At 36.0% G+C, this 26,704-nt stretch overlaps 2 protein-coding genes across 2 annotated transcripts; one reads left to right on the top strand and one right to left on the bottom strand.

The window, feature by feature from the left end:
• Positions 1–3,242: 3,242 nt before the first annotated feature.
• LOC138315499 (peptidyl-prolyl cis-trans isomerase B-like) lies at positions 3,243–7,749 on the top strand. Its single transcript, XM_069256562.1, has 4 exons — positions 3,243–3,399; positions 5,444–5,645; positions 5,887–6,006; positions 6,618–7,749. The coding sequence occupies exons 1-4, from the start codon at positions 3,343–3,345 to the stop codon at positions 6,860–6,862; spliced, it is 624 nt and encodes a 207-aa protein (XP_069112663.1). The 5' UTR covers positions 3,243–3,342; the 3' UTR covers positions 6,863–7,749.
• Positions 7,750–13,484: 5,735 nt separating this feature from the next.
• Positions 13,485–21,199, bottom strand: LOC138315498 (uncharacterized). Its single transcript, XM_069256561.1, has 2 exons — positions 20,941–21,199; positions 13,485–16,084 (listed from the first exon to the last, which is right to left on the bottom strand). Exon 2 carries the CDS (start codon positions 15,915–15,917, stop codon positions 14,442–14,444), a length of 1,476 nt encoding a protein of 491 aa, XP_069112662.1. The 5' UTR covers positions 15,918–16,084; positions 20,941–21,199; the 3' UTR covers positions 13,485–14,441.
• Positions 21,200–26,704: the final 5,505 nt, after the last annotated feature.

Here is a 26,704-nt window from a genome sequence, read left to right as displayed (position 1 = left end):
TCTACAGCTACCATATTGTTGGATCGATGACTGTGAACATTCGCCTTTAGAGAAGAAAGGATGACCTCAGCAGTGCACATTTTAGACAAAACAAGATATTTCGTATAATTGTTTGGGCAATTTTGCTTTTTGACTTTCTATTTCTGAAATACAGCTAAAATTGATTGTATATCTAAATAAAGTATAAGCATCCGCCCACAATGTCACATTATATTCGTACATATGGTTGCGATTGTGTCAAAAGGCTTAATGCAAAGGAGAACGCGGATTATTTTCTATTCTTGCTCCCAGGACAAGATTCGATGGAACCTCATGATAGGCTTGTTGCAATCACAGTTATACATACGGTGGCTAGGAAAGGACATGGAACAGAAAAAATTATTGTGTGCGAAACCAAAAATATTGCAAGTGAACGCAGTAATATTGTTTGTGTACACAAGAATAAATATCGACAGTTAATGTTACTATTGCGTTCACACGCAATAACTTTTTATTTTTCGTGTCCTTTCCCAGCCACCGTATACGAAAGAGCATAAACGATACCCATCATATGAACAATAATTGATGTTTAATTGTGTATATATGTGTCTAATAAGCATAAAAATACATATAAAATAATTTAATTTGCATTTGGTATACGCGCAATCAGTACTTCAATCCATATAGGGCTTAGCAACAAGCACAACACAAATAATAAACCACACTTCCACTGAACGAGAACATTAGAAAGAAAATCAACAAAAAAACATAAGGCATGGCAGCGATATTTAGAAGTGAGAACAGAGTCGAAATACAGAGAATATACTAAAATCAGAAATCAGGTAAAGGGTGCATTGAGGAAGCGAGACGAGATATGGAGAAAGACAAAACAGGAAATGTCAAAAGAAACCCGAAACGTTTCTGGAAATACATCAACTCGAACAGAAAGGTTAAAACCGGGATTTCAGAACTTAAGGGTCTAGACGAAGATGATTCAAAAATTGATGTGTTGGATGGGGACAAAGAAGTACTTGCACAATTTTTTAGTGGTGTTTTTACAGAGGAACCTAGAGGAGATATGCCAACTGTGGATAATAAACCAATCATACATGACTCTAATGAACTTTTATGTACCGAGGAATTAATAATGAAATTGCTGGGGAACTTGGACAGTAACAAATCACAGGGTCCAGACCAGATACACCCAAGATTACTAAAGGAACTAAAATTAATTCTATGTAAACCACTTCGTATAATTTTCAACTAATCAGTACATGGAGGTTTAGTACCTAAGGCGTGGAAGGAAGCCAGCATAACGGCTATATTCAAGAAGGGTTCAAAATCAGATGCAGGAAATTACAGACCGGTGAGCCTAACAAGTGTAGTTGGAAAGACAATAGAGAAGATAATCAGAGATGCAATAGTCAACCACATGGACCTAAATAATCTATTCAGTGATAAACAGTTTGGATTGATAGCAAAAAGGTCAACAGTTCTGCAACTATTGATGGTACTAGAAGATTGGACCGATATTCTGGACCATGGAGGAGAAATAGACGTTGTCTACATGGACTTTATGAAGGCTTTTGACAAAGTGCCCCATAAAAGATTAATCGCCAAACTACGAAGTTATTAAATAAACGCGAAAATAGTTAATTGGGTGGAGAACTTTCTTAGTCAACGAAAGCAACGCGTAATAGTGAATGGGAAATCATCAAAGGACTATCCAGTATTGAGCGGAGTTCCTCAAGGCAGTGTCTTGGGTCCGATCTCATTTGTGATTTATATAAATGATTTACCGGAACATACCACATCAAATCTTTCCTATTCGCCGATGACACCAAATTAGAAATGAAGATGGTAAAAAAGGCTTTACAATCGGATTAAGACAAACTGCAAGAATGGCCAAACACATGGCTACTGGAATTCCACCCGCTGAAATGTAAGGTTCTAACCATAAAAGGAAAAAGCAATGAAAGTCGGAAGTACAACATGACAGATGCAGGAGGTAAAAAAATTAATCTTGAGAACATATCATCGGAAAAAGACATAGGAGTGCATGTGGACAAGGATCTAAATTTCTCTATAAACATTCAACAAGCAGTCAATAAAGCCAATAGTATTCTTGGACTAATAAGAAGATTATTTGTATACATAGATGAAATAGCATTTAAACAACTTTTCAAATCATTAGTAAGACCACATTTAGAATACGCTGCAAGCGTCTGGAATCCATACAGAACAAAGGACATCGAATCTATAGAAAAAGTACAGCGGAGGGCAACCAAACTATAGCGAGAGATTAAAGCGACTAGGTTTACCTTCACTATCCAACCGGAGACTGAGGGGAGACATAATAAATGTATACAAGATAATGAACAATTTCCATGACGAAAGGGTTACAATTGGAATATTTGAGCATGATACCGCATCCCGGACGAGAGGTCATTCACAAAAATTAAAAAAAAAACACATTGCAAGTTAGATATACGGAAATATTCCTTTGGATTTAGAACTGTCGATATATGGAACAGTTTACCAGAAAAAAATCATAAACTCAACAACAATAAGAGACTTGGAGATAAGTCTAGACAAGCACTAGGCTAATTTGGAACTTAAATACAACCACTTGGGGAGCTATAAAATGGAACACGGATGTGCCAATTAACTAACTTCATTTAATAATTGATATCACTTAATTACTAATTGTACATCATGGAGATTATTTCATTGTATTTCATTGTATGAGATATGGACATAGAGGCATGTTACTTGCTTGCGTCCATAAAATATCTTATCTTATAGTAACATCGATTTTTTCGGGACGCAATTAATTAGTTTTAATATTTTTATTTTGAAGTAAAATTAGAGGCTCCAACTTTTCAATGATGGTAATGGCGTAAAGTAAGTAACTTTTGTAACTGAAGGAAGTTTGTCTGCTCATGGTTTTGATAAAGAAAAAATACCATTCTTTAGCGTTGGAGCATCTTTAATAGCTGTAAGTCATGGAGTCAATGTCATATTCAGCACTTTTTAACTATTGTATAAAATACAACGTACTATAGAAAATTTAAAGTGTATTAGAACTTAATTATTTTGTTCACAAGTTGCTCAGAAATCAACTTCTTAAAACATACTTTCCTATGATTTGATTGAACCCTTATGTAAACTGATGGAGTGAAATGAGAGGGAGTAACTTTGGTAGTGTTCGGTGTCAGAAACAGGCCCTCCTTCATTTACCTCCTCCCCAGTTTGCGACTTCCCACGGCGATAAGACGTTCGTGTTTCTGACACCAATACTACGTGGCATCTTACAGACCATCCCATACAGACGCTGGCATTAGAACTCACAAGAACACCATCATGGAACTCTCACACTTGTTTGCTGTTCTCGGACTCTCCCTTCTCAAACTTGTACAGGTAAAACACCGAATCGTTGTTCTATTGTGTATGTGTATTAATCTTTTGAAATATTATGAGATTTTTTTTTTGTGCTGAAATGTCTTAAATTCTGTAATAACGTCAGAGTTGCTTCTTTTGATAATGTTATAAATTGGGCATCATTATAATGATTAAGATTCGATTTGTAGAACATACAACCACGAATGAACCTTGAAAATAATTAGAAAGATCCTCTGAAAAAAAGGATTGTCGATGGATATATATATTTTTTTTAATAAGGATAAAACAACTTTTGAACCATGAAAGAGCCTGTTATGTATTATAAAGATGTAGATGGTAGTTGTTAAATATTAATTGATGCATTTGTAACTCGTTAACTTGTATACTTTTTTATCAAACCGTTTTCAAACATAGTGTTATCTTATATGAGTTATGGTATAGGAAGGCATACAAAGAGAGGGGCACACAAAGCTGCTGACTCGTCTCTGTATATGTGTAGTGGTACACAGGAGGGGGTACACAAAATCTGTTTACGTGGCAGTGGCAGACCTACATACGTCAGCAGGAGATGTAGATGCGCTTGCACGTGTGCGTCGCATGCTCCTGGTACGGACAAAGGTCTTACTGTACCCTGTGGTGACCAGTCATATGTTTGCTATGTACACATACTTATAATTTACTTATAATGTGTATAGTAACTTAATATGCACATCACTTGTTGAATGGGTATAGATCAAATTTCATCTGTTAACAAGCTCAGATGTCAATCATCTGAGGCAAAAATAAAACTCAGACATACGAAAGTAAACATATGTAATTTCAAATATTTACTATACATTTGTACATATATGCTACCAAAAATTCTTAGACGTTTTTCTATTGATCAGACGGTAATATTTTTTATTTGAAAAAAAACTAAGCCTTTAAATTTTAATAATATTTATTCACAAAACTAGCCCAATGACGTTCGGCACTTATACATCCTTGAGGAGCCTAAATGCTGATATTGTTAGACAAAGCCTCCGGAGTAATGTTATCGTGGCATTAATTAATTAATTATATATCAACTGTTGTGCCAACTTTATTCTATTGCTAAAAGCGGGATATGTCAATAATCGGTCACCACAGGTTTCCAACTTGTTGTTTAGAACGGCTACGTACATTGATGATTAGACTTTAATATCTTCTTTATTTGATAAATTTCGTCATCATCTTGTCTGTACCAAGACGTGTAGTTTCTTATTAAGGGGGAATAATCCACATTTTTTTAACATCTGGTATCGTCTCTCTTTTTTCCAGAGAAATCTCGTTATAAACTGTTTACTGTTGTTGCATGAGTCATTGCCTGGTCAGTTCCAAGGGAGGATGTGTCTGGCTCGGTGCTGGTAAACTTCTCGTCTATAAGCAAATATCCTTCAGCAGAAAGTTGTTCCAGAATCTTATCATAGGGAACTGGGGATCAGTTTTAGTCTGTGTATTTTGAGTCTTTCATAGTCTGTTTATTCAGCCGTTATTAGTAAGGGGTATGCGAAGACCTAGATAAGGATTTAAGAATTAAGACACTCTGCATGTAAATTTATTGCATTTTTTGCACTACTTCCTCTGACGGATTGGAAACATATATCCGAATACCATTGATAGTGTATAGTGTGTGGCGAAATTCTTATCGGCTTATGCCTCCCCCCTCGTCTCCTTTGTTTTCAACTCCAATACCAAATATTTGAATTTGTTAGCGCAGACCACAAAAGACTAAGACACATTTAGACTGTACAGCTGATTCCCAGATGCGTTTTAACTACTCATAAAAAATAAAATAGTAAATAATGAAGTCACTGTTATAAACCATGGCATAATTAGTAACATTGCCACTTGATATTGGCGTAAAATTATAATTATTCTCCAATTCAAATTCTAAACACGGTTCTATGAAAGTCGATTCAAATAATGTATTTAAAAATTGCTTTCAATATTTTCATGTAATAGATCTATGCAACAAAGGATCGTCATTTTTCAATTTTCATTTTAAAACAAAATGTATTAATTCCCTTTCTTTCGTTTTTAGGGCGGTGACTTGACAGTCACGAGCAAAGTTTTCTTCGACATCACCATTGACGGCGAGGAAGCTGGTAGAATCGTATTTGGAGTATTTGGAGAGGCTGTTCCCTTGACAGCCGAAAACTTCGTTCAGTTAGCCAGCCATGCTAACGGTTACGGCTACCGTGGCAGCAAGTTCCATCGCGCCATTAAAGACTTCATGATCCAAGGTTCGTTTAAATTAAATCTTAACCAACTTTTCATCATCAGTTTCATTTTGATCAAAATATCTTTTGATAAATTTGTGTGTCAAATATCTAACAAGAAGGATAACTGTCACAATAGGGTATAAACAACTTTCTGTGCGAGTGTACAATGTCTTGCATGATATGAAGTTGGGTTATTGAAAAACATCGAATAACTGTAGTGAATACTTGTGTAAATCACTTCAATTTTTTGTTTCCAAATTAGGTGGAGATTTCTCAGAAGGCGATGGAACTGGAAGTAAGAGTATTTACGGACGTTACTTTGCCGACGAGAACTTCAAACTTGCTCATTATGGTGCTGGATGGGTCAGCATGGCCAATGCAGGTAAAGGATAGGCTTCCTTTTAGTAGATTAATTACATACAAGTGTAGCTGGATTGGACTGGGTCGATCATCGGTGACCAGGTAGCTGAGACGGTAGAGCACTCGGCTAGTGTTCGGAGGGTCCCGGGTTCGAATCCCGGGTTCGGGCCCTGTTACACAAGTACCGCCACCATTGCTTAGTACCGCCACCATTACTTCCACGTACCCACCAGTGCATATCTCCTATATTCTGATTAATTCATCATTAACTGTGATAAGTATTCGGTTTCCTCGTGCCTCGCACGGGACAGTCTGGTAGGGGTCTCGCGACTTTCACAATTCGCATCCTATTTCATCGGGTCTTGTATTGTGTCCAATACGGGTTTGCCGACATACCATCAATGTACCTACTGTCATGTTGTCTTTCTTATATAACTACCGAAATGCAGTCTTTTTCACGAATCGATTTGTTTTTCATTCAGAGTGCACTTCCGTCTATGAAAAGCAATGCTATTCTCATTCACTTCTACACTAATCACTACATGTTATCTTATCTTCAAAATATACTAAAGGATGTTTTCTTCTTTAAACCATATTTACATTGTCTAAGCATGCCAAACTTTCTTGTTTTAGGAGCTGATACAAACGGATCTCAGTTTTTCATAACGTCTAAGACTACTTCGTGGCTGGACGGGAAACACGTGGTTTTCGCGAAGGTCCTGGAGGGTATGGACGTGGTGAGAAAGATCGAGGACCTGGATGTGGATCAGGAGAACCGTGACAAACCCTACTCTGATGTCGTCATTTCGGACTGTGGAGTCATCGATGTGGACACTCCATTTGATGTAGAGACAGGACCAGCAGGACCAGCGGAATGACAGAACATAGTGAAGAAAATAATCCAGCTCAGGGCTAAACTGACTCTACTGATGAAATTGGATATGTAGATATGGGGGAGGGGGGGGGGGTTAAACGGATCGGTTTATACTTTATAGACATGGGGCTTAACGAGTCCATCTGAAATGGACAAAATTCTAAAATCATGGGGCTAAAATGACTCATCTGAATAAATGTGTGTTAGTCGGATAGACGTGAAAGTACTGGTCTTATTTGACTATACTAAGGAAAATTGACATCTTTTTACGGAGCTTCATTGATTTTGAAGAGTCGTGAAATAATTTTAGACTTAAGATTTGACTTAGCCAATCATAAATGATCTAACGTTTTGTAACGCCATCATTGATTGGCTAAGTCTAAAATTAAGACAGGTTTGGGCTTCAGAACTGTTTCACGCTCCTTAGGCCTGAGTGTTTAGTGACGGGGTTTAATTGTGTCAACTATTTAAAGTAATGTCTTTTTGTCGAGATTGGTGAAACCGACTGGCTATATAGACAGAAGCGCAAAATATACGTTTTAGGAGACTATGTGTTGGACACTATGTTGGAGATTATAAATCTTAAATAGAATTAATACATGGTATCAGAGTTTGTTGTACTCAAAAACCAATTTCAAAGATAGAGAGGACAGAGTATTTGACAATAAAATATGTAGAAAGAAACCTAATTATTTCTCGCATATCATCCAATCATCGACTATAACATGTATGTCAATGTGGTTAAAAAACCTCATTAAAGCGTCCGTCATTTTAGCCGTTTGTTTGCCTAGTAATATGCAGTGTAATTTTGTTGTATTTCATATTTGATATGTTATTTTGTATGCACAAGATATCATGTTGTTTGCAATAAAATCAAATGTTTTTACTATATATATTGTATTTCACGTTATCATGTAGGCCTATATGCATGGGGTTATGATGTATGAGCGAGGCTATAAATTTTCCTCGTCAAAGTTTCGTCATAACTCAAGTTATCCCCAAAGTTGCCATACGCAAATGGTATCATGTGTTCACCCCAATGAAAAATAGAGAAACATAAAATAGAAATCTAACACCGCCTTAACTATAGAAATCCGTCAATGACATGGCATCAAGGTCCATCTGGAATGTGTCTTTGGCTGTATCCTTCAGTGAATTAGCTCTATAAAATTGACAAAAACTGTACGATTAGAAAGACACAACAGACCCAAATCGAACACTCATTTCACGTACGCAACACAAATGACCATGGCAACTAACAGGATGTGAAGCTTAGTCAACTAAGTCAATCTGTTGACATACCAAGGAAGAAACGAAGTCGGGGGAAAAGTACTTTAATCAGCCTAGGTTACTTCTTTTCAACGCCTATAGGACAACTCGATGGGTATTCGCCACCTTAAGAGGCACTTCCATGGTCGACACCAAGGAACTGTCTGTACAGTGCTAGGTTAATGACAAGGGTAGCATGTAAGCCTAAGATAGAATGAAGGTGCTTGATAGAGTGAAAAAGATTAAATCTATTGAACCGTAGCATTCAAAAAGACAATGATATGCATGTACAACCTTAATTGGCAAATTTTGCGATTTCATCGAAAGAAAAGAGAGAGTGGGAGAGAAAGCCTGTCAGCCCGGCATGAGGTCGATCTCAGATTTACAGTAAAGTTCAATTATACAGATACATCTGCAGAGTCAATAGGGCCATCACCTAGCTGGGTAGCAATTCTAAGCTGGATTTGTTTGAAAACATGCGACACATCCAAACAATTTAAAATTCAAGGATTAGCGCTCAGCATTAAGGTAGTGGCACGGCTGGTTCGCCCGTTTTCAGTATAGTGTGACCGGGTGGGTGTGTTGCTTGGTACAGCACTATAAAAAGGGTAAGAGTTCCACTGTAAATAACTTCATACACACTACACACCGCATACATGGGAGGTAGTCCTTACTTGACCCTGGCTGTTAATACGACGTTTATAAATCAAACAAACAAAGGGATTGATTTCACAACAATTTGACGAGTGTGAGGTGACACAATGATGTTTAATGAATAAGGGACCATTTGTGCTGAAACCTTGGATGAAAATAAGGCGATTTGTTTGTAACAATGGCCAAGTGTTACAACTCGCCACTACATGCTATAGAAATAAAAGAACCTGTCACCAGTGACAGCGTACAAGACAAGTCACCAACCTGCCATCAAGAGCATAGGCGAATCCATTTGATACTTAGATGATAGAGTAATTCAGCTCTCATTACGAGGGGCTGGTTCCACAAGGGCGAAAAACAATAAATAAACAACCAGAATCACCCAGGGATTAACAATAGTAGACAACCAGAATCACCCAGGGATTAACAATAAATAAACAACCAGAATCACCAAAGAATTAACAAAAGTAGACAATCAGAATCACACAGGGATTAACCATAAATAAACAACCAGAATCACCCAGGGATTAACCATAAATAAACAACCAGAATCACCAAAGGATTAACAATAAATAAACAACCAGAATCACCCAGGGATTAACCATAAATAAACAACCAGAATCACCAAAGGATTAACAATAAATAAACAACCAGAATTACCCAGGGATTAACAATAAATAAACAACCAGAATCACCCAGGGATTAACAATAAATAAACAACCAGAGTCACCCAGGGATTAACAATAAATAAACAACCAGAATCATCCAGGGATTAACAATAGATAAACACAACACCAGGATTAACAACCCAGGGATTAACAATAAATAAACAACCAGAATCACCAGGGATTAACAATAAATAAACAACCAGAATCACCCAGGGATTAACAATAAAAAAACAACACAGAATCACCCAGGGATTAACAATAAATAAACAACCAGAATCACCCAGGGATTAACCATAAATAAACAACCAGAATCACCCAGGGATTAACAATAAATAAACAACCAGAATCACCCAGGGATTAACAATAAATAAACAACCAGAATCACCCAGGGATTAACAATAAATAAACAACCAGAATCACCCAGGGATTAACAATAAATAAACAACCAGAATCACCCAGGGATTAACAATAAATAAACAACCAGAATCACCCAGGGATTAACAATAAATAAACAACCAGAATCATCCAGGGATTAACAATAAATAAACAACCAGAATCACCCAGGGATTAACAATAAATAAACAACCAGAATCACCCAGGGATTAACAATAAATAAACAACCAGAATCACCCAGGGATTAACAATAAATAAACAACCAGAATCATCCAGGGATTAACAATAAATAAACAACCAGAATCACCCAGGGATTAACAATAAATAAACAACCAGAATCACCCAGGGATTAACCATAAATAAACAACCAGAATCACCCAGGGATTTACCATAAATAAACAACCAGAATCACCCAGGGATTAACAATAAATAAACAACCAGAATCACCAAAGGATTGACAATAAATAAACAACCAGAATCACCCAGGGATTAACAATAGATAGACAACCAGAATCACCCAGGGATTAACAATAAATAAACAACCAGAATGCAAAAGCATCGACAACTTCTAAAGACGAACGCTTAGAAACACGCAGACAAGTAACCGTCCCTAGCAGCAATTTGCTATCCAGAGTCCTGTGCATAAACATGACGAAAAGATCAATTTACCAATATCAGTTCAAGGTAAAATATCAATTTTCTTAAAATCTTGCCAATAATTCTTCTTTACAAAGTACAAGTGTATCTGTTCCCTGGACTCGTTGTCTGTGGATGTTGTCCGAGCTCTGAAGGATGGCAAAGTTTGATAAGTCATTGCATCACACATTGAAAACGTAGCCAGGTCAGCTGTATAAATTAATATTTCGAAGTTGACTGCAGGTCTGATTTGGTTATTGTGGAGAAGGAAGACGATTTACAATGAATTAGTTTTAAATTGGTACCCAACATAGTGACACACAATTCACTACTGATCTGTTATTGTACATGTTTGATGTACCGGCTCAGACAAAATGCTACAATATTGGATCTCATACCGCCAATTATAATGGTTATTTTATACTATGTGACAAATTTGTGGATATATACACATTTGGGTCACTGTGTTGCACTGGACAAGGTTTGGTAGTCACCCAGTTCCCTAGTCTAATGGATGTCATTATATTAAAACACGAGTAATTCAAGCAATATCAATGGAATGGTTGACAGTATGACAAGACTTTCGGATAGTTTTCTTAAATCTTTTGTTTTTTAAATGCTAAGTTCAAGTTGTCTTTATACTGACGTTTATAATTTTGTTTGAGAAAATGATAAAAAGTAGATATTACAAAACAAATACCAAAAAGCTAACGGAAATAAAGTATGAAATTGACATCTGACTAGCGGGATCTGCCGTAAACTATCTACAGACGAGCCGAGACAGTATTAAGGTGATGCATTCCCTGGAGTTCGGATCTTACCACTTCTGCCATGGAAGTTACCAACATATCACACCTGTTGAGTGACGACCTCCATTTACACCTTGTCCGTAGGTCTGCTGAATCTTCATAAATGTCAGATTCCTCGTCAAACTTCACACTTGGATGCTATCGATCCTGTGGCATTAGGGTAACTATTGTAGCATGGCAATGGCTGGCTTTGTTTAACTGGTAGTATATCATAATAACAAATTATGAAAACTAAATATGTTGCTATTGCAGCGTCATGCATTTTGCATAACCTTCAGTAAAATGGTGTTTTGACCTGGGAGTTATATAGATGTTCTGGTTTGGTAATTACATCTCTTTCCACTACATCTAGCATGGCATTGAGATAACGCGTACGTGATATCGTAACGGTTAATCAGCGTAGCGCTTACTATTGAGACTTGTCTGATTCGGTGTGTCTTGTGGCATCCTCGATACACTGGGGGTTACTATCGCTGTCGATTTATCCATCCCTGGACTATGTCACATTTAAACTGAAGGCTCTGTGCGGTTCGGTTTTGGATGACTGTGTGGCTTTGACATTGGGCGTCACTCTCTGTAATCTCGGAAGTCTCCGTAGGCCCGTTATAGGTCTTTTTTTTTCTCCTGAACTGCCTTCAGTTTTACGATGACATAGTCCAGTGGTGGATATAATTACAGTGATAGTAACCCCTGGAATATAGAGGATGTTCATACGGTTGGATGATTGTGGGTTTTTAAAGCATTTTCCTACTAGGAAGCACCAATGACAGCTTTCAAAATACATGTATGACTCGATATACACTTATTTGTTTCTAACTACCATTTAAGTGCACGTCAAACATCACAATACAGTGGAATCTTGTTATCTCGAAATAGACAAGAGTGTTTATGTCAACCTATGTATGTTCGTAGTTAATAAAGACAAACAAAAATTGATAGTTTCAATGAGTTATAACAATTTTGACTTTTTCATAGTTATGGTATAAGACATGTTATGGTTAAGGTTTTCCACTTATTGTTTTCACTCTTTATACACGCTGTCAAATAAGCTTCAGACTACATATAGGGATTGAATTTCGCTTTTATGTTACCATGCTTGTATGGAGCAATTCCTCTAAGAATATATTCTATGGGGAGCGTTAGCATATGACATATGTATTGTTTACTTTTTTCCAAAATTCTATGAAAAACAATAATATACACGTAATGTTGCGTCAAAATGTAACCAAAGCCATGTGTTTCTTTCAAAAAGTAGCCCCTTTACGTTGCATAGAACATTTTCTTACGCGAGTTCAAAGTTCAAATAGTAGCCTAATTGACCTTTTGGCCCCGCTTCTAAGACTCCGGGGGTCAGCCCTATCATTTGTACAATTTCGAATCCCCACCCTATAAGGATGCTACCATTGCATTATGAGCGTAATCCCATGCTTAGTTGCAGAGAAGAAGTCGTTTATATGGAAATAGTCAAATTAATTTCTACTCAAAATTAAGTCAACAACAATAAATCAAAGAATTACGAATAGCAATATCAAAAGTAAATGAATTGATCATCGAGTTTCAGTACAATATTATTACACAATATTAAAATGATTTCGCAAAATTTGGTAATTAAAAGTCTCGAATAATATAATAAATCGAATGTACACAAATGTTCTAATAAGCACTTTTTCCTTATGAAAATATAATCGAAAGCGAAACAGCCTTGTATGGATCTTTTTATGGACATTTAAACATTTAAACAACGTGTCCATGGAAATAACTTATATATATATACGTATTATAGCAGTAGTAACAATGACAATGTACTCTCTCTTACACACCCGTAAAATATAAACACACCTGCATCTATCACTCGTCAAACCCGTCACAATTTCTTATATCCACTGTTAATTTCCATTATGGTATAATCATATGTACCTTCATCACACAAGCACACGCGTTTTGTTTTGCACCACCTTTATGTTCTTTTTGTGGCTGATTATTTTAATATGCATTTAAACACATTTCGAGGTCTGAAATCGCGAAATTTTGTATTCGAGAATAAGTCTTAAGAGGTGAGTTCGCGAAATTAAGTACTCACGAAATATAAGTGATTTACAGTAACCACGAATGCATGTAACCGTAAACTTAAAAAAGAAGCCTCAAACTGCCATTCTGATTTACCAGAGTTACTTTCCGTCGTTTCACGGACTCCGTCAGTACTGACAGAGTGAAACGAAGGTATAGATGGGAATGAAAGCTACGAAAGAAGCACTATGTTTATACTAGGAAAGACACATTACCCTTTAATACCACAAGTATACCTCAACAACAAACAAGGACTGGACAAAAGATACAAACATCCTGTTAATATTACATTAGTCCATATATCTGTATCGCTCATTAGGATCCATTATCAATGGAAAAAACTACCTGAGAAATAAATAAATAAAAGACCAAAAAGACCAAAATCATTAAAAGAAGATGTAGATATCCATAGTAAAAAAATAAGATAAAAATACGGCAGATTTTCAACATAAAACTGCTAAAAGACCTAATCATGTCATTATATCAACGATATGAAATAAATAAAGAAGGAACAGAAAATACCTTTTTGAGAAACTTTAGATTGAGGCAAGCTGATAGGTTATTTTCCAAACGCATTTGTATTGTGATATAGTATGAAAGTGAATATAACATTGAGATAAAAAATTCGTTTAAAGATGCTTTACCGCTGACGAATGGTATTTTGTCTCTATTAAGAGCAAACGTATTTTTCTTTAGTTACAAAAGTTACTTACTTTGCACTTTAACCACTATTGAATTATTTCACTAAAAATTAATTGCGTCCCGAAAAAATCCATAGCCGTATATGGAATGAAGTACACATGTACTAATTGCGCATGCACCAAAAGCAAAATCAATTATTTCATATGCATTTTCGTTTTAATTAAACACGCATTTACACGATAAAACATCAGTTATTGTTCAAATGATGGGTACCGTTTTTGCTCTGTCGGCGGTGGAGCATCTTTAAACATGTTTGAAAAGGCACATTGTGACAAAGACGTTTTCAATAGGCTAGGCCAAGCAAAATATTTTCCTATATTAATATTCTGTCTACATATTATTTTATGAAGTGATTACATACAAAATTTAAAGCAACTTTTTCAAGCTACGTTGATGACGAACTGCACATCTTATTGAGATATTTGTTGATGAAATCTTCCGGTACTTCAGTTGGTATCTGAACCCACTCGTTCTTTGCTGAGGATTTATCCTTACTGAACCACTTTTCGTACCAACATCCACCCCAGATTGCAAATTGCTCAAAATGCCAGTTAGGACTCTTCTTATACGACAAAGGGAACATTTCAAACATGGCAGCACCTGGCCGCAGTAAGAGAGTGTGCGCCAATCCGGCGCCATGCACCCCTATTAAAATCGATGTATTATAAATTATCCTTATTTGGTCCTCGATTGAAAATGAGTCTAGCTGAACAGCGTTTAGACGTCCGTTAGGGAACGTTGTATCTAAGTGTTTTATGAGTTCCTTTTCATTTGCTATTTTTCTACTGATTTTTCCGGATGGATTTCGAGGATGTGCGACGTAGTCGTGCCTAAGTATTAGAGTTACTAACGTTTTATTTATACCTTTATCACAGGTAGGCACAATGGAATGAATCCCAACAGCCTTGTAAAGTGCACTTTTAAAATCACGTATGAATGGAAGACTTGGAATGGCTTGACCAATCGGAGATGCCGAAATTGGCATCACCCATACTACTTCCTTTATGAAGATGTCACCGCTCAAACTCCTAACGCGAATAACTCTTCCGAACAGGAGGTTCCATAGATTGTCTAGCTTCCCCAGTGGATGAGCATCTACTAGAACCACTGTCGTAGTTTTAGGGTCTTTTTCGAAAAGCCGTATCGTTGTGTAAGTGTTATACAATTCTATGAGTGTCCAGTACATGTTGGCATAGTCGCCTCTTTTGATAAACACGGTAAAATTGGAAAATTGAGAAGACTTCGATGGAATATCAACTTCTCTTTCAGACACTGTAAGAAACCATTTTGAAAAATAAGACCTTGGTGAAAACTTCAGTAACGGTATTGAATCGCAAGGAATACGGAAAAATCCGGGTTTTAACGAGACTTCCTCGGCACTTTCTGATTGGCCCATAACTTGTTTGATAGTCTCACCTCCTCTAAGTTTACTAGTTTGCAGACGAGTATCGATCAGAACATTTTTCATGAAAATAACATCCAAATTGAACACTTCCAAATTTCCATTACAATAGATAGATCCACCTTTTCCATTTTTCACCCTATCTGAAATCATATCGATTGTTTGTTCCGCTCTTTGGTGCGAATGAAATAATTTTAATTTCTTCACTTTTTTATGATCACCACCGACAACTTGAGATTTCTCTTTCCTTAATTTGGCATGTGTCTGTTTGTTGTGGTATACATGGCTTGACTCCAGGATCGTCCTGTGTGATCGGCCTTGTTTTGATTTGTGTAAGTAAGTCTTCGCCCTCAGATTTGCATAAACATGTAGTTCCAGACTGATCAAGATAGCTAGGGAAACCAATAGGACGAGGTACATCCACCTGCAGCAAATATGAATACGGACACGGGACTTCATTGTAAACCTTCATCCGCTATATCAACATTTCTTAGGTCGATTAAAACACAGTGAGACGTCAGTCAAGTATTGTCATTCCTGGTAATCCTAAGTAGATGTAATGTATTCATACTTTATTCAAAATCCATTTCTTTATTTTTAACTTCTTGGTGCAATCTGTCGCATCACTACAATAAAAGAAAAGAACAACTTAACAAAGGAGATGAGGTGAAGGCCTGGAAACGCCAGCTATAGCATATTACCTTGTTTACTATCTTGTCTTTTTTACAATCTAATTGTGCATAATGTATTTTCAATTAGTCATAAATATTTCCATTTGTATATACATGCATAATATAACCTTAGGCATTATCAAAATTTGGTAATAATACGATTTAAGATTAACACTGGTTGTTGATGATGATATGATGATGATGATATGATGATGATGATGATGATGCTGATTAATGATGATGATGATGATGATATGATGATGATGGTGGTGACAATTATGATGATGATAATGATGATGATGATGATGATGATGGCGGTGAGTGCTGAGAATTGTGAAAGTTTTGATCAATGAGGATGATTATGAATGGATTTAATTGATGAAGAATTTTGACTGATGGGGATGATGAGGCTGAACATTTTAGTTACATAGGTAACATTACTCGAATACACAACTATTACATAATACACATGTACACAATAATATACAGGTATGGACGACTGGTGATAGGGAATGAAAAACACGGTTAAATAAACACATAAGAAAAACCCACAAAATCGACCAATCGATAAATGTTATATTTTCAACAATTGTCCTCCAGATACAAAACAATACGAATAACTCTTCTCTTGTAAATTTTCTTCATTTTTTACCGAAAAGTTGTGAAAGAATGAGTATTTGTATTGTTTTAATGGAAAATATTTACCGTTACCGCTGAAATAAAACCGTATTCAGAAATAATCCAAAATCACAAAACAGCTAGTTTATGCCCTCTTGCCTATAGAGATGTCACATATATAGTTCACATATAGCTATGTTATTGTGTTATTGCCATTGTCGTCAGACTGCTACCCACACAGTACATATCACAGTCAGGTACACCTACAACAGTGCCTCTATCATCAAAATAATTAGTCTGCCAACCAATACAAGTCTGCAAACGAATTTTGCTTAAACTAAAGAGGGAACATGAAAAATACATTTCTATATCCCACAATAATTCTGAATAATAAATAAATCATGTAGAGGTATCAATATGATGGTAAGACAATTAATTTGCTTTATGTAATGTCGGAAATCTTATGAATGATGCATTTAAAATATGTTTGGTCATCAAGACGTAGAAAAATGGCGATACAAATCGACTAAAGGAAAAATAGTAATTACAAGCTTAATGTCGATTAATCAAGGATAGTTTTCGCCACAAATAATAATCGAGATTTACAGAGACTCGTGAGGTAGAAATAAAAGACAATAGGTTCAGGTGTTTCACCAACAGCATAATGATAATATAGCTCAAATAGACGATATGGCAGTGGTGCAAAGTGGTTGGTATTCTACCGCCAACGTTAGGTTGAAACCTCTTGATAATAACGATGGCAAGACTGTAAGGTGTTGGGAATATTCTATCGGTAACGTTAAGCGTAAGTATCGGTATGCCGATATATAAGCAAGTTTTAAAACGATATGTATCGCTTCGCGAATTTTGAATTTGTATGCCAATTTATATCGTACTAGTTCACTACGAGTCACGGGAGAATCTTTGTGCATTTCCAGAAAATAATCGTTTAACGATGGAAGTTTTTGAAATATACAACCATAGACATTTGTGTGATTTTATTCGAGAGGCAGAGTGGGCCAAAATATACTTACATCAAGCTGCTATCGGTAAAGGCTGCCAGATGCTGCTCTGGAATAGCTCTCGTTTAGATGTTCAATCCTATTTTATGCATTATATCACTAAATTGATGACATTGAATTGAGCCATTTCCTAACATTCACATCGTAATCGTAATGGTTGTAAAATATTCCCAACATCTTATTTAAGGTTGTTGCATATGCATACGCTGACACGCCAGAATAATTTATTTTAATGTTTTGGTAAATGTTTTAGCGAACTATACATAATTCATGCAATGAAAACAGAATTGGCAATATTGATACATTAGTTGGTTCGCTGCATACACTGAGTGAAATAGCTGTGTGGGGACTGAAAAAAGTGCCATATGATACTGGACAGGAGGTTGAGAAAAGTCTACACTGGGGTGGGGGTAAATTATTCACACGTATGACCTATTTTAATGCTAATAAAATGAATCGTAAATAAACATACCAAAGGCAGACAAACTGACACAATAAAACATCACAATACTTTGTCACTATTTTGTGACCGGGTGGGGTGTGTTGCTTAGTGTCTTCAGCAGCATGCTTCAGTGATATAGCACTATAAAAAGGAAAAGAGTTCTGCTACACAAGAAGACACAACACGAATATACCAGTCTCCCAAAACACACACCACATACTTCATACTTGCAATACACCGCATACATGGGAAACCGTCCTTACACCACCCTGGCTGTGAATAGGACGTAAATATAATAAACCAAACCTGTGAACAATAGGTCTGTAATGGAAAACCAAATGAGCCTGAAGAGCAAGCGTCCTCTACGTTATTGAGGTCACACAAATATTAAACCTTACTGATTGGATCATCAGACCTTCACCTCTACGCCAATGACGTCACACAAATATTAAACCTTACTGATTGGATCAGACCTTCACCTCTACGTCATTGACGTCATACAAATATTAAACCTTACTGATTGGATCAGACCTTCACCTCTACGTCATTGACGTCATACAAATATTAAACCTTACTGATTGGATCAGACCTTCACCTCTACGCCAATGACGTCACACAAATATTAAACCTTACTGATTGGATCAGACCTTCACCTCTACGTCATTGACGTCATACAAATATTAAATCTTACTGATTGGATCAGACCTTCACCTCTACGTTATTGAGGTCACACAAATATTAAACCTTACTGATTGGATCAGACCTTCACCTATACGTCATTGACGTCATACAAATATTAAACCTTACTGATTGGATCAGACCTTCACCTATACGTCATTGACGTCACACAAATATTAAACCTTACTGATTGGATCAGACCTTCACCTCTACGCCAATGACGTCACACAAATATTAAACCTTACTGATTGGATCAGACCTTCACCTCTACGCCAATGATGTCACACAAATATTAAACCTTACTGATTGGATCAGACCTTCACCTCTACGCCAATGACGTCACACAAATATTAAACCTTACTAATGGGATCAGACCTTCACCTATACGTCATTGACGTCATACAAATATTAAACCTTGCTGATTGGTTAAGATAATATAAATCGACTGATAATAGAGTAAACAACATAAAACAGACATGTAGATTATGTATATAGATATTTATATATCAGGGGAAAAGCCTTATAAAAAAGGCAGGTTTAGCGGACTGTAGGAGATACCTGTCTTCTGTCAGTCGGGTCAGACTTTCCGTCGTAATGGGAAACAAACTATCCCCGACGGATTTCGATGTATGTCGTAAATTCATCCGTTGGTCAACCATTACTGGCTTATTTTACATATTCCTCCGTGCACATTTTCTCATAATTTACCTGTCTATTTGACGTTCAACTATACCCATTGATTTCATGAACAGCACCAATATTAAAAAAAAAAAAAAAAAAAAAAAAAAAAAAAAAAAAAAACGTTTACTTATTCATGATTGTAAATAAGCTCTACTGGTGATGGAACATTCGCAAACGCACATACAGTGTACATTAGTTCCGTTTGTATATTGCATTGATGAATTTTGTGTTAATGCTGTTTGTTAGATACACAACGTGTAGAAACTGAGATCTAACAGTCCAACGGTGCAGGTCTATACAACTCAATGTCAAGGTATGGGATGTTGGTTTGGCCTATTATGTTTTACATCTTATAACAATATATAACAGTTAGTTATCAATAAGGACAGCAACCAAATTTTTTAGGCAATTGGAGGAATGTCTGCCACAGAAACTCTAATATGGAAAACTTGTAGTAGAATATCACAAACATTGATCAATTACCAACTGCGAAATTGAGTTATGTAAAAATATCATTAATGTTTCAAATTGTTTATTATTAAAATAGAGAAAGACAGATATATATATATGTGTGTGTTGTATAGCGTACTTAAAGTACTTGGATTATCTTAGCTGCTGATACGATACCGAATAATATAAAACTAAAACAAATACCTTATAAAAATCTGTTTAAAAGAATTTGACTTAAACGAGTAATACTGCTGATTCTACTGCCGTTTTAAGTAATGTACACATTAATGACTGTCACTTGACACTTTGGTACCACAGATGTTTTTTTAATATCGATAAATAATTGATGCCAAAACACGCATAGAGTATGTTCACGCAACAGACGGGACACAGAAATTGCCAGAAAATTCGCCTGTAATCATACAAATACACATGCAATGGTCAGAATTGGTCGCTGACCGGTAAAGGTTCATAATTTGTGCTACGTCTATGTGCATATCGTTCAGATTAAAAAAAAGGGATATTCAAATTGAACAAAGTTTGTTTCATTTGCTCTGTATTCATGATAAATGGTATATATTGCTGACACTTACATGTAGGTTTTGTTTAGGTGGTCTATGGAATACATAGACTGAGTACTAGAATTTTAGGATGTCGATAACAATGAATTACTGTTGGTTCAAATCAAGTTATAAAATCCAATACACCCGGTTACAGACTATTATTTCCACTGTGGTTCAACAAAGCAAGCATTCTTATATCTATTTATTATAGCATATACTGTACTAGCTAAACTATATAATTTATATGGATTGTATGAAACATATACTTCAAAAATATTATTTACCAAAACAATTTCATTACAAGAAAATACAGGAAAAAAAATCAGCGAAAAAATGTATATGATTAGATTGACTTACGTAAACTTGTTAAAATCCATATCTTGCATACTCCTGGTAGTTTTAGTTCTGTGGTAGTAAATAGGAAATACTGGTTGGCTGAGAGGTATCGGTTAACACAGGATTGTTACGATTTATAAATTTAAGTATTCCGACCCCATGGGATATATACGCGGCCCCAGGGGAAGTCTGGATGCAAACACACGTATCACAATCTGTAGTATAGGGCCCACGGAGGATACCACTATCCCGACCCCTCGTCTAGTATAACGTATTGTGCATTGGTTATATGACTATACCAGTACATGTCACGTTATACGGTACGATTAAACAATGGCTCGGTATGGTTATCATTACCAAATCTCAAATGACTCGGTAGGGTTAAATAGTGCATTCATTAAACGTATAAGGTTCAACCACCATACCTTGTATTAGTCCTATTTATAACGTTTGTAATTTTAGATCATTTAGAATCGAATGGTGTACAGGAGAGACGTCTTTGTATGGCACAGATATGTTGAACCATTCCATTATTTACTGAATTGTGTCTCATCAAAATTATTTATGCAAATCATATTTCAGACTTAGTGAGAAATCACAGATATTTAGTACATATATCGTTTAAAAGATGAAATATATAATACACCCAACGCTACACTATCTGCCTTTCATCGCGCATGACATCATCCTCGATACTCCAGGGGTTACTTTCACTGTCGTTATCACTGTCACGTGACATACAATTACGTATATTACATGCTATTTTTACATGTCGCGATTCATATTCTTTTGATAAAAAATGTCTTTTTGAAAGAAATATGATAAAGGATATACAATGTCATCTCTCCAATACGATATCACGATTAATTTTTAAAATCAAATAGATTTTATTAGAATTTGGTTAGATTAATATGTCCCTGATAACAAATGTTAAGTTATCGATGTTCTGGCTATGTATGCCTTTAACGGATAAACTATCTTCTTAGCGATTAGTCTGAGGTCCCGGAGAAAATCCATTGACCTGGCCAGCATTTGGTAACTTCAACATTGTCGGTTATATGTTGATGATATTATTGCGTTGAATTTGACTGAGAGCAATGTTACCATGGTTACCTGTATCTCGATGTCAGAACTAAACCACGGATTTTACATAAAAACAAAACAAAACAAAAACGATAACGCCTTAAAAATCTAAACTGCGTCATTCGTCAACTTCGCTGGTAGCCATGGGTTTCCAGTAATTTACAGACTGCCGGAAATCTCCGATATGTTGCGATGATATGTTTTAGGTATAATGTCGTAATAATGGTAAACGGTACGTGCTAAAACTAATTACTTTACTGACAAAAATTAATATTACACCATTTAAAAATTAATATTACACCATTTGCTTTTATCAACAGAAATGATTAAATTCGATCATATTATTGATTCGAAAATAAAACACACGATTCATTGAAGACTTGAATAAAACAAAAGTAATTAGTTGCCTTTATTCATTTCACACCTCTTTGTTATTTAGTCTATACAGGTCTCACACACACGGACTTGAGAGTTATTTCTCCCAACACGGGGACTTTTAAAAGAGTTAGCTCTCCCTGTGTTTTTAGATCAATATGGATCCGTATAGAGCATATTAGACCAATACATTAGAAGGGAACGTAGCAATATCGAGTGCGGTTTATAAAGCCCTATTAAACGGAACCCAGTGGAGACACTGACACCCCCATCCTCGATATCACAGGGGTTACTATCACTGTCGTTATCCATTAGATCGAAAGTGTTGAAGATTTTGAAATATCAATTTAGCTGGTATTCCTAATGTTTGATTTCTAAAGCAATAACTGTTAAATGTACAATGTATGATACAAAGAAAACAAATTTTGTTTAAGTTGTATGTAGAATAGTATCGTGTTGGCGATTATTATATCTCACGAAAAGTGAAGAATTCTTTATTAAACGTACACTCTACCTACCATTAAATCACTTCTTTTACGGTCACGCTGACATGAATATATATGGTTCATATCTTAAAGGCCCACTACTTTTCCGAAAATTTTAACACGATAAAATGTTCTATAATTCCACTAGTAATTATTATTTGATCTCAAGAGAGTCGGTCGGCAGTTGGTGTCATCACTACTGTTTGTTTACATTCATTGGGGGCGTGGCGTATTGTGGACATTCGGTGTAATCACCGATATAGTTGACCAAGTGTGGACAGAAGAGGGGAATTATTGGTATCACCAACCGTTATTGGCATCCTTTAGAATTAACTAGATCAGTTGTTATTTGGAATATATGGCATATTGTTGGAATAGTTAGGATTGATCTGTTGTATATTCTGTAATCATAGTTATGGAGTGATAATAAGAATGTGAGAGTATTCTGTAAATATATCTTGTTAATTTATTACTGTTTTATCAATAATCAACACTTGTCTTTTATATTGGAGTTACTGGTTGTTCTTGCATTGAGTTTCTATAATGAGAAGCACAGGGACCTGGCACGATTTTTTTTTACACTAACAGTATATATAAACTCGGCGTTCGAGAAAAACGGACCTAATTTTTAAAAACCGTGATTATTTTAATAAATGGGTTCTATACAGCATTGACGGATATCTTACCTTAAAGAGAAATAATTTATTTTTCCATTGAGTGCTTGATGAACAAAATTGGCCAAGTATTGACGAAGTTATGGCTTGATGAATCGGGAAATTCACGAAAAATATGCTAGGTAGACATTTCCTTCTCCGGTCGAAATGTCGTCTCGGCTCTAATGGGTACCTCAAAAACCAAGTCAAAATAACAAAATCTACGCTTGTGGTGGTAAAAAGTACCCATAACTGTGATCATCCACAATCTCCTTTGGAGGTGTCATGACCCGTAGTACTTTGTAGAAACTTCATTTAAACATCGTGTAGCTCACTTACTTTAACCGTCACCGCCATGTTCATTTTTCTTCGGAACGCTTCTCGAGTTTACCCACAAGCACAACACTACATAATTTGCATAATGTATTCACGATATGTAAAGTCGAGAAGTATTCCGAGAGAAAAATGAGCATGGCGGTAAAATAAACAAGTAGGCCTACATCTTTGCTCTTCCAATGCCGTGCATGTTTTATATTATTATGCATCATATTAATTAAATTACATTAATTCTTATTTTAGTTTCTGTGACCTTGCTTTCATCTTTGAAATAAAAAAAAAAGAATCAATACAAAAGCATTCTAAAGTTGGAAGGAGATAAATTCTATATATTGATGTTGTTGGCATGATATGAAGTCAAAGTAAAAAAAAATAAACATTGAATGTGATGTCAAATTACAATAATCAGAAAAGAATATAGGTTCGCGATTTTAAGTGTTGGATTATCTATGACGCATGCAATTTTACATCAACCACATCGATCACATTTTCGTCATTTACCTTTATAGAATCTAACAAATCTTTAAACGTCCATTCACTCGAGTACAGTACAGGCAATAACAACATCTCTGTCAAAAGTTCTCACAGTTGCAACGTAAACACCCGCCATATTTTCATTCGTTTTTTCTTAAAGATGCTCCACCGCCGACAGGGCAGAAATGATATTCATCATTTGAACAATAATTGGTGTTTAATCGTGTATATATATGTCTAATTAACACAAGAAATAATATGAAATAATTCATTTCGCTATTGGTGCATGCGCAATTAGTACTTCATTCCATATAGGATAAACAGTGTTAAGACTTACATGTAGATCTAGTGACACGGAATTTTTTCGGGATGCAATTAATTATTTTTCATATTTTTAACTTAAAGTAAAATTAGAAGCTCAAATTTTTCAATGGTGGTAATGGTGTAAAGTAAGTAACTTTTGCAACTGAAGAAAAAAACTAAATCGTCTGCTCCTGTTTTTGATAGCGAAAATCTTTAATCTGGTTCCCTTTTGTACTGTCAGTTTCCTTCCGGTTCAAACGCTCAAGTGATAAAGATTTTGGCGTATCTAAAGCACGAACAAGAAACGGGAAGGGAAAAAATTAGACTTTCGTTCTTCGGATTTCCGGGCGGCTGAAATAGGGGCGGGATTTTTTTTTATATTTATTTTTCTAACTTTTCCATTTTAGGGGCGGGAAATCCCGAAAAACTAGGTTTCAAATTGGTGTGACCTTAATTTATATGATAACAGTGGTGACAGGTGTACACTGTAAACTTTAAGTGTTAACTTAATCCATTTATGGTGTTTTTAAAGTGTAACTTAACACCAATATCGGTGTAAAAAAAAAACCCGGTAACACCGTTCCTGGTGTAAAGTTAATCCAAACAATGAAAAGTGTATTGTTTATCCAAATTTGGTGTAACATCATTCCAAAGTTGGTGTAAGTATGCAATGTTACACCAAAATGGTGTTACTTTACACCAAATTCTCACTTAAAAGAGTAACGTTACACCCCGGTGATGTTACTTTACACCAACTTTTCACCTAAAAGGGTAACCTTACACCACAGCGGTGTTACTTTACACCAGCACCAGATCTAAGTGGGACTTTAAAATAATCCATTTTCATTTTCGAAATATTGTAGACTAGTAGCCTCTCAAATTGAATCATTACAGCAAAACGCCAACCAATAACTATAGGCAGAGATTTAAATATAACTATATACTATTTATATATACTATATAAATCTCTGCTATAGGGTATCAAATTAAAATTCTGTAAATACCATGACACTTTTCGAAACGTGTTGTGTCTTTTAGAATGAGCACATCCATTGTTTATTTCCTGTGTATAACGTAAGGAAATATAAGATGGTTACTACAGAGTCACATATATCTTTCACTAGTTCTTAATGATAATCATTTTCATTGTGCGTGCTTTCTCGTTGGCCTGACGTGACATTACATTACCGGGTTACCATCGTGGTTCTAACTTGTCAATCGTCCATGGTCAGAGTTAACATCAGAAACATCGATTCATGGATATGGGAGCTCTTCCTGTTTCCAACCTAGTTTCACCTAGATTCACATATCGTATATGCTGTTCCAGACTTCCCTGGCAAGATGGAAAAGACACCAGATCCACATTCTGCGGAAGGTTGAGTTGGTTCTCCTTAATTCGTATGAAGCACAATTCCTCATTCTTGTGAACCTCAGTGACCATAGGTGGCACAAGTGGATTCTTTGAGGTCATAAATGAGGTCTGCAGTGAAAGCACTGTAGAGAACTTTTTACTGGAGAGTCTTAAATGGTCTCTTTACGCATACACCAGATGTGACACAACCAGCACCTTCAAGGGAGTTGGAAAAGTCAGACCAATGAAAAGCATTTAACATTTATGGCCTCATTAATGACCTCGATGATATCACCTGTGCCATTTATGGTTGCACGAGGGTCCACAAGATTGATGAATAGTACTTCATACGAATTATGGAGCTATGTGCTAAGGAGAACCAATTCCACCATTGGAAGAATGTAGATCTGGTGTAATTTCCATATGCCGGAGAAGTCTGAAACAGCATATACGTACGATATGTTAGAATCTGAAAGAGATCCCACTTCCCTGAACCTGTTGTTCCTGATATAAACTCTGGTCATGGATGGGTCATAAACGATGACAGGTTAGAACACTGGTAATGGAGTGTCACATCAGCTCATCGACATCGAAGACGACGCTCACTTACTTTCGACGAATTGGATACTGATATCTCGATTACTCTGATTCGGACTGCATGTACCAGCTACCAGATATGCCGAGTCTCTTCAGTGGATAGTGCAGTGAGGCGAGAAAGCACGCAC

This window comes from Argopecten irradians, chromosome 2 (assembly GCF_041381155.1).
Source record: "Argopecten irradians isolate NY chromosome 2, Ai_NY, whole genome shotgun sequence".
NCBI classification, from domain to species: domain Eukaryota; kingdom Metazoa; phylum Mollusca; class Bivalvia; order Pectinida; family Pectinidae; genus Argopecten; species Argopecten irradians.
This window is presented reverse-complemented; position numbering and strand designations above follow the sequence as displayed.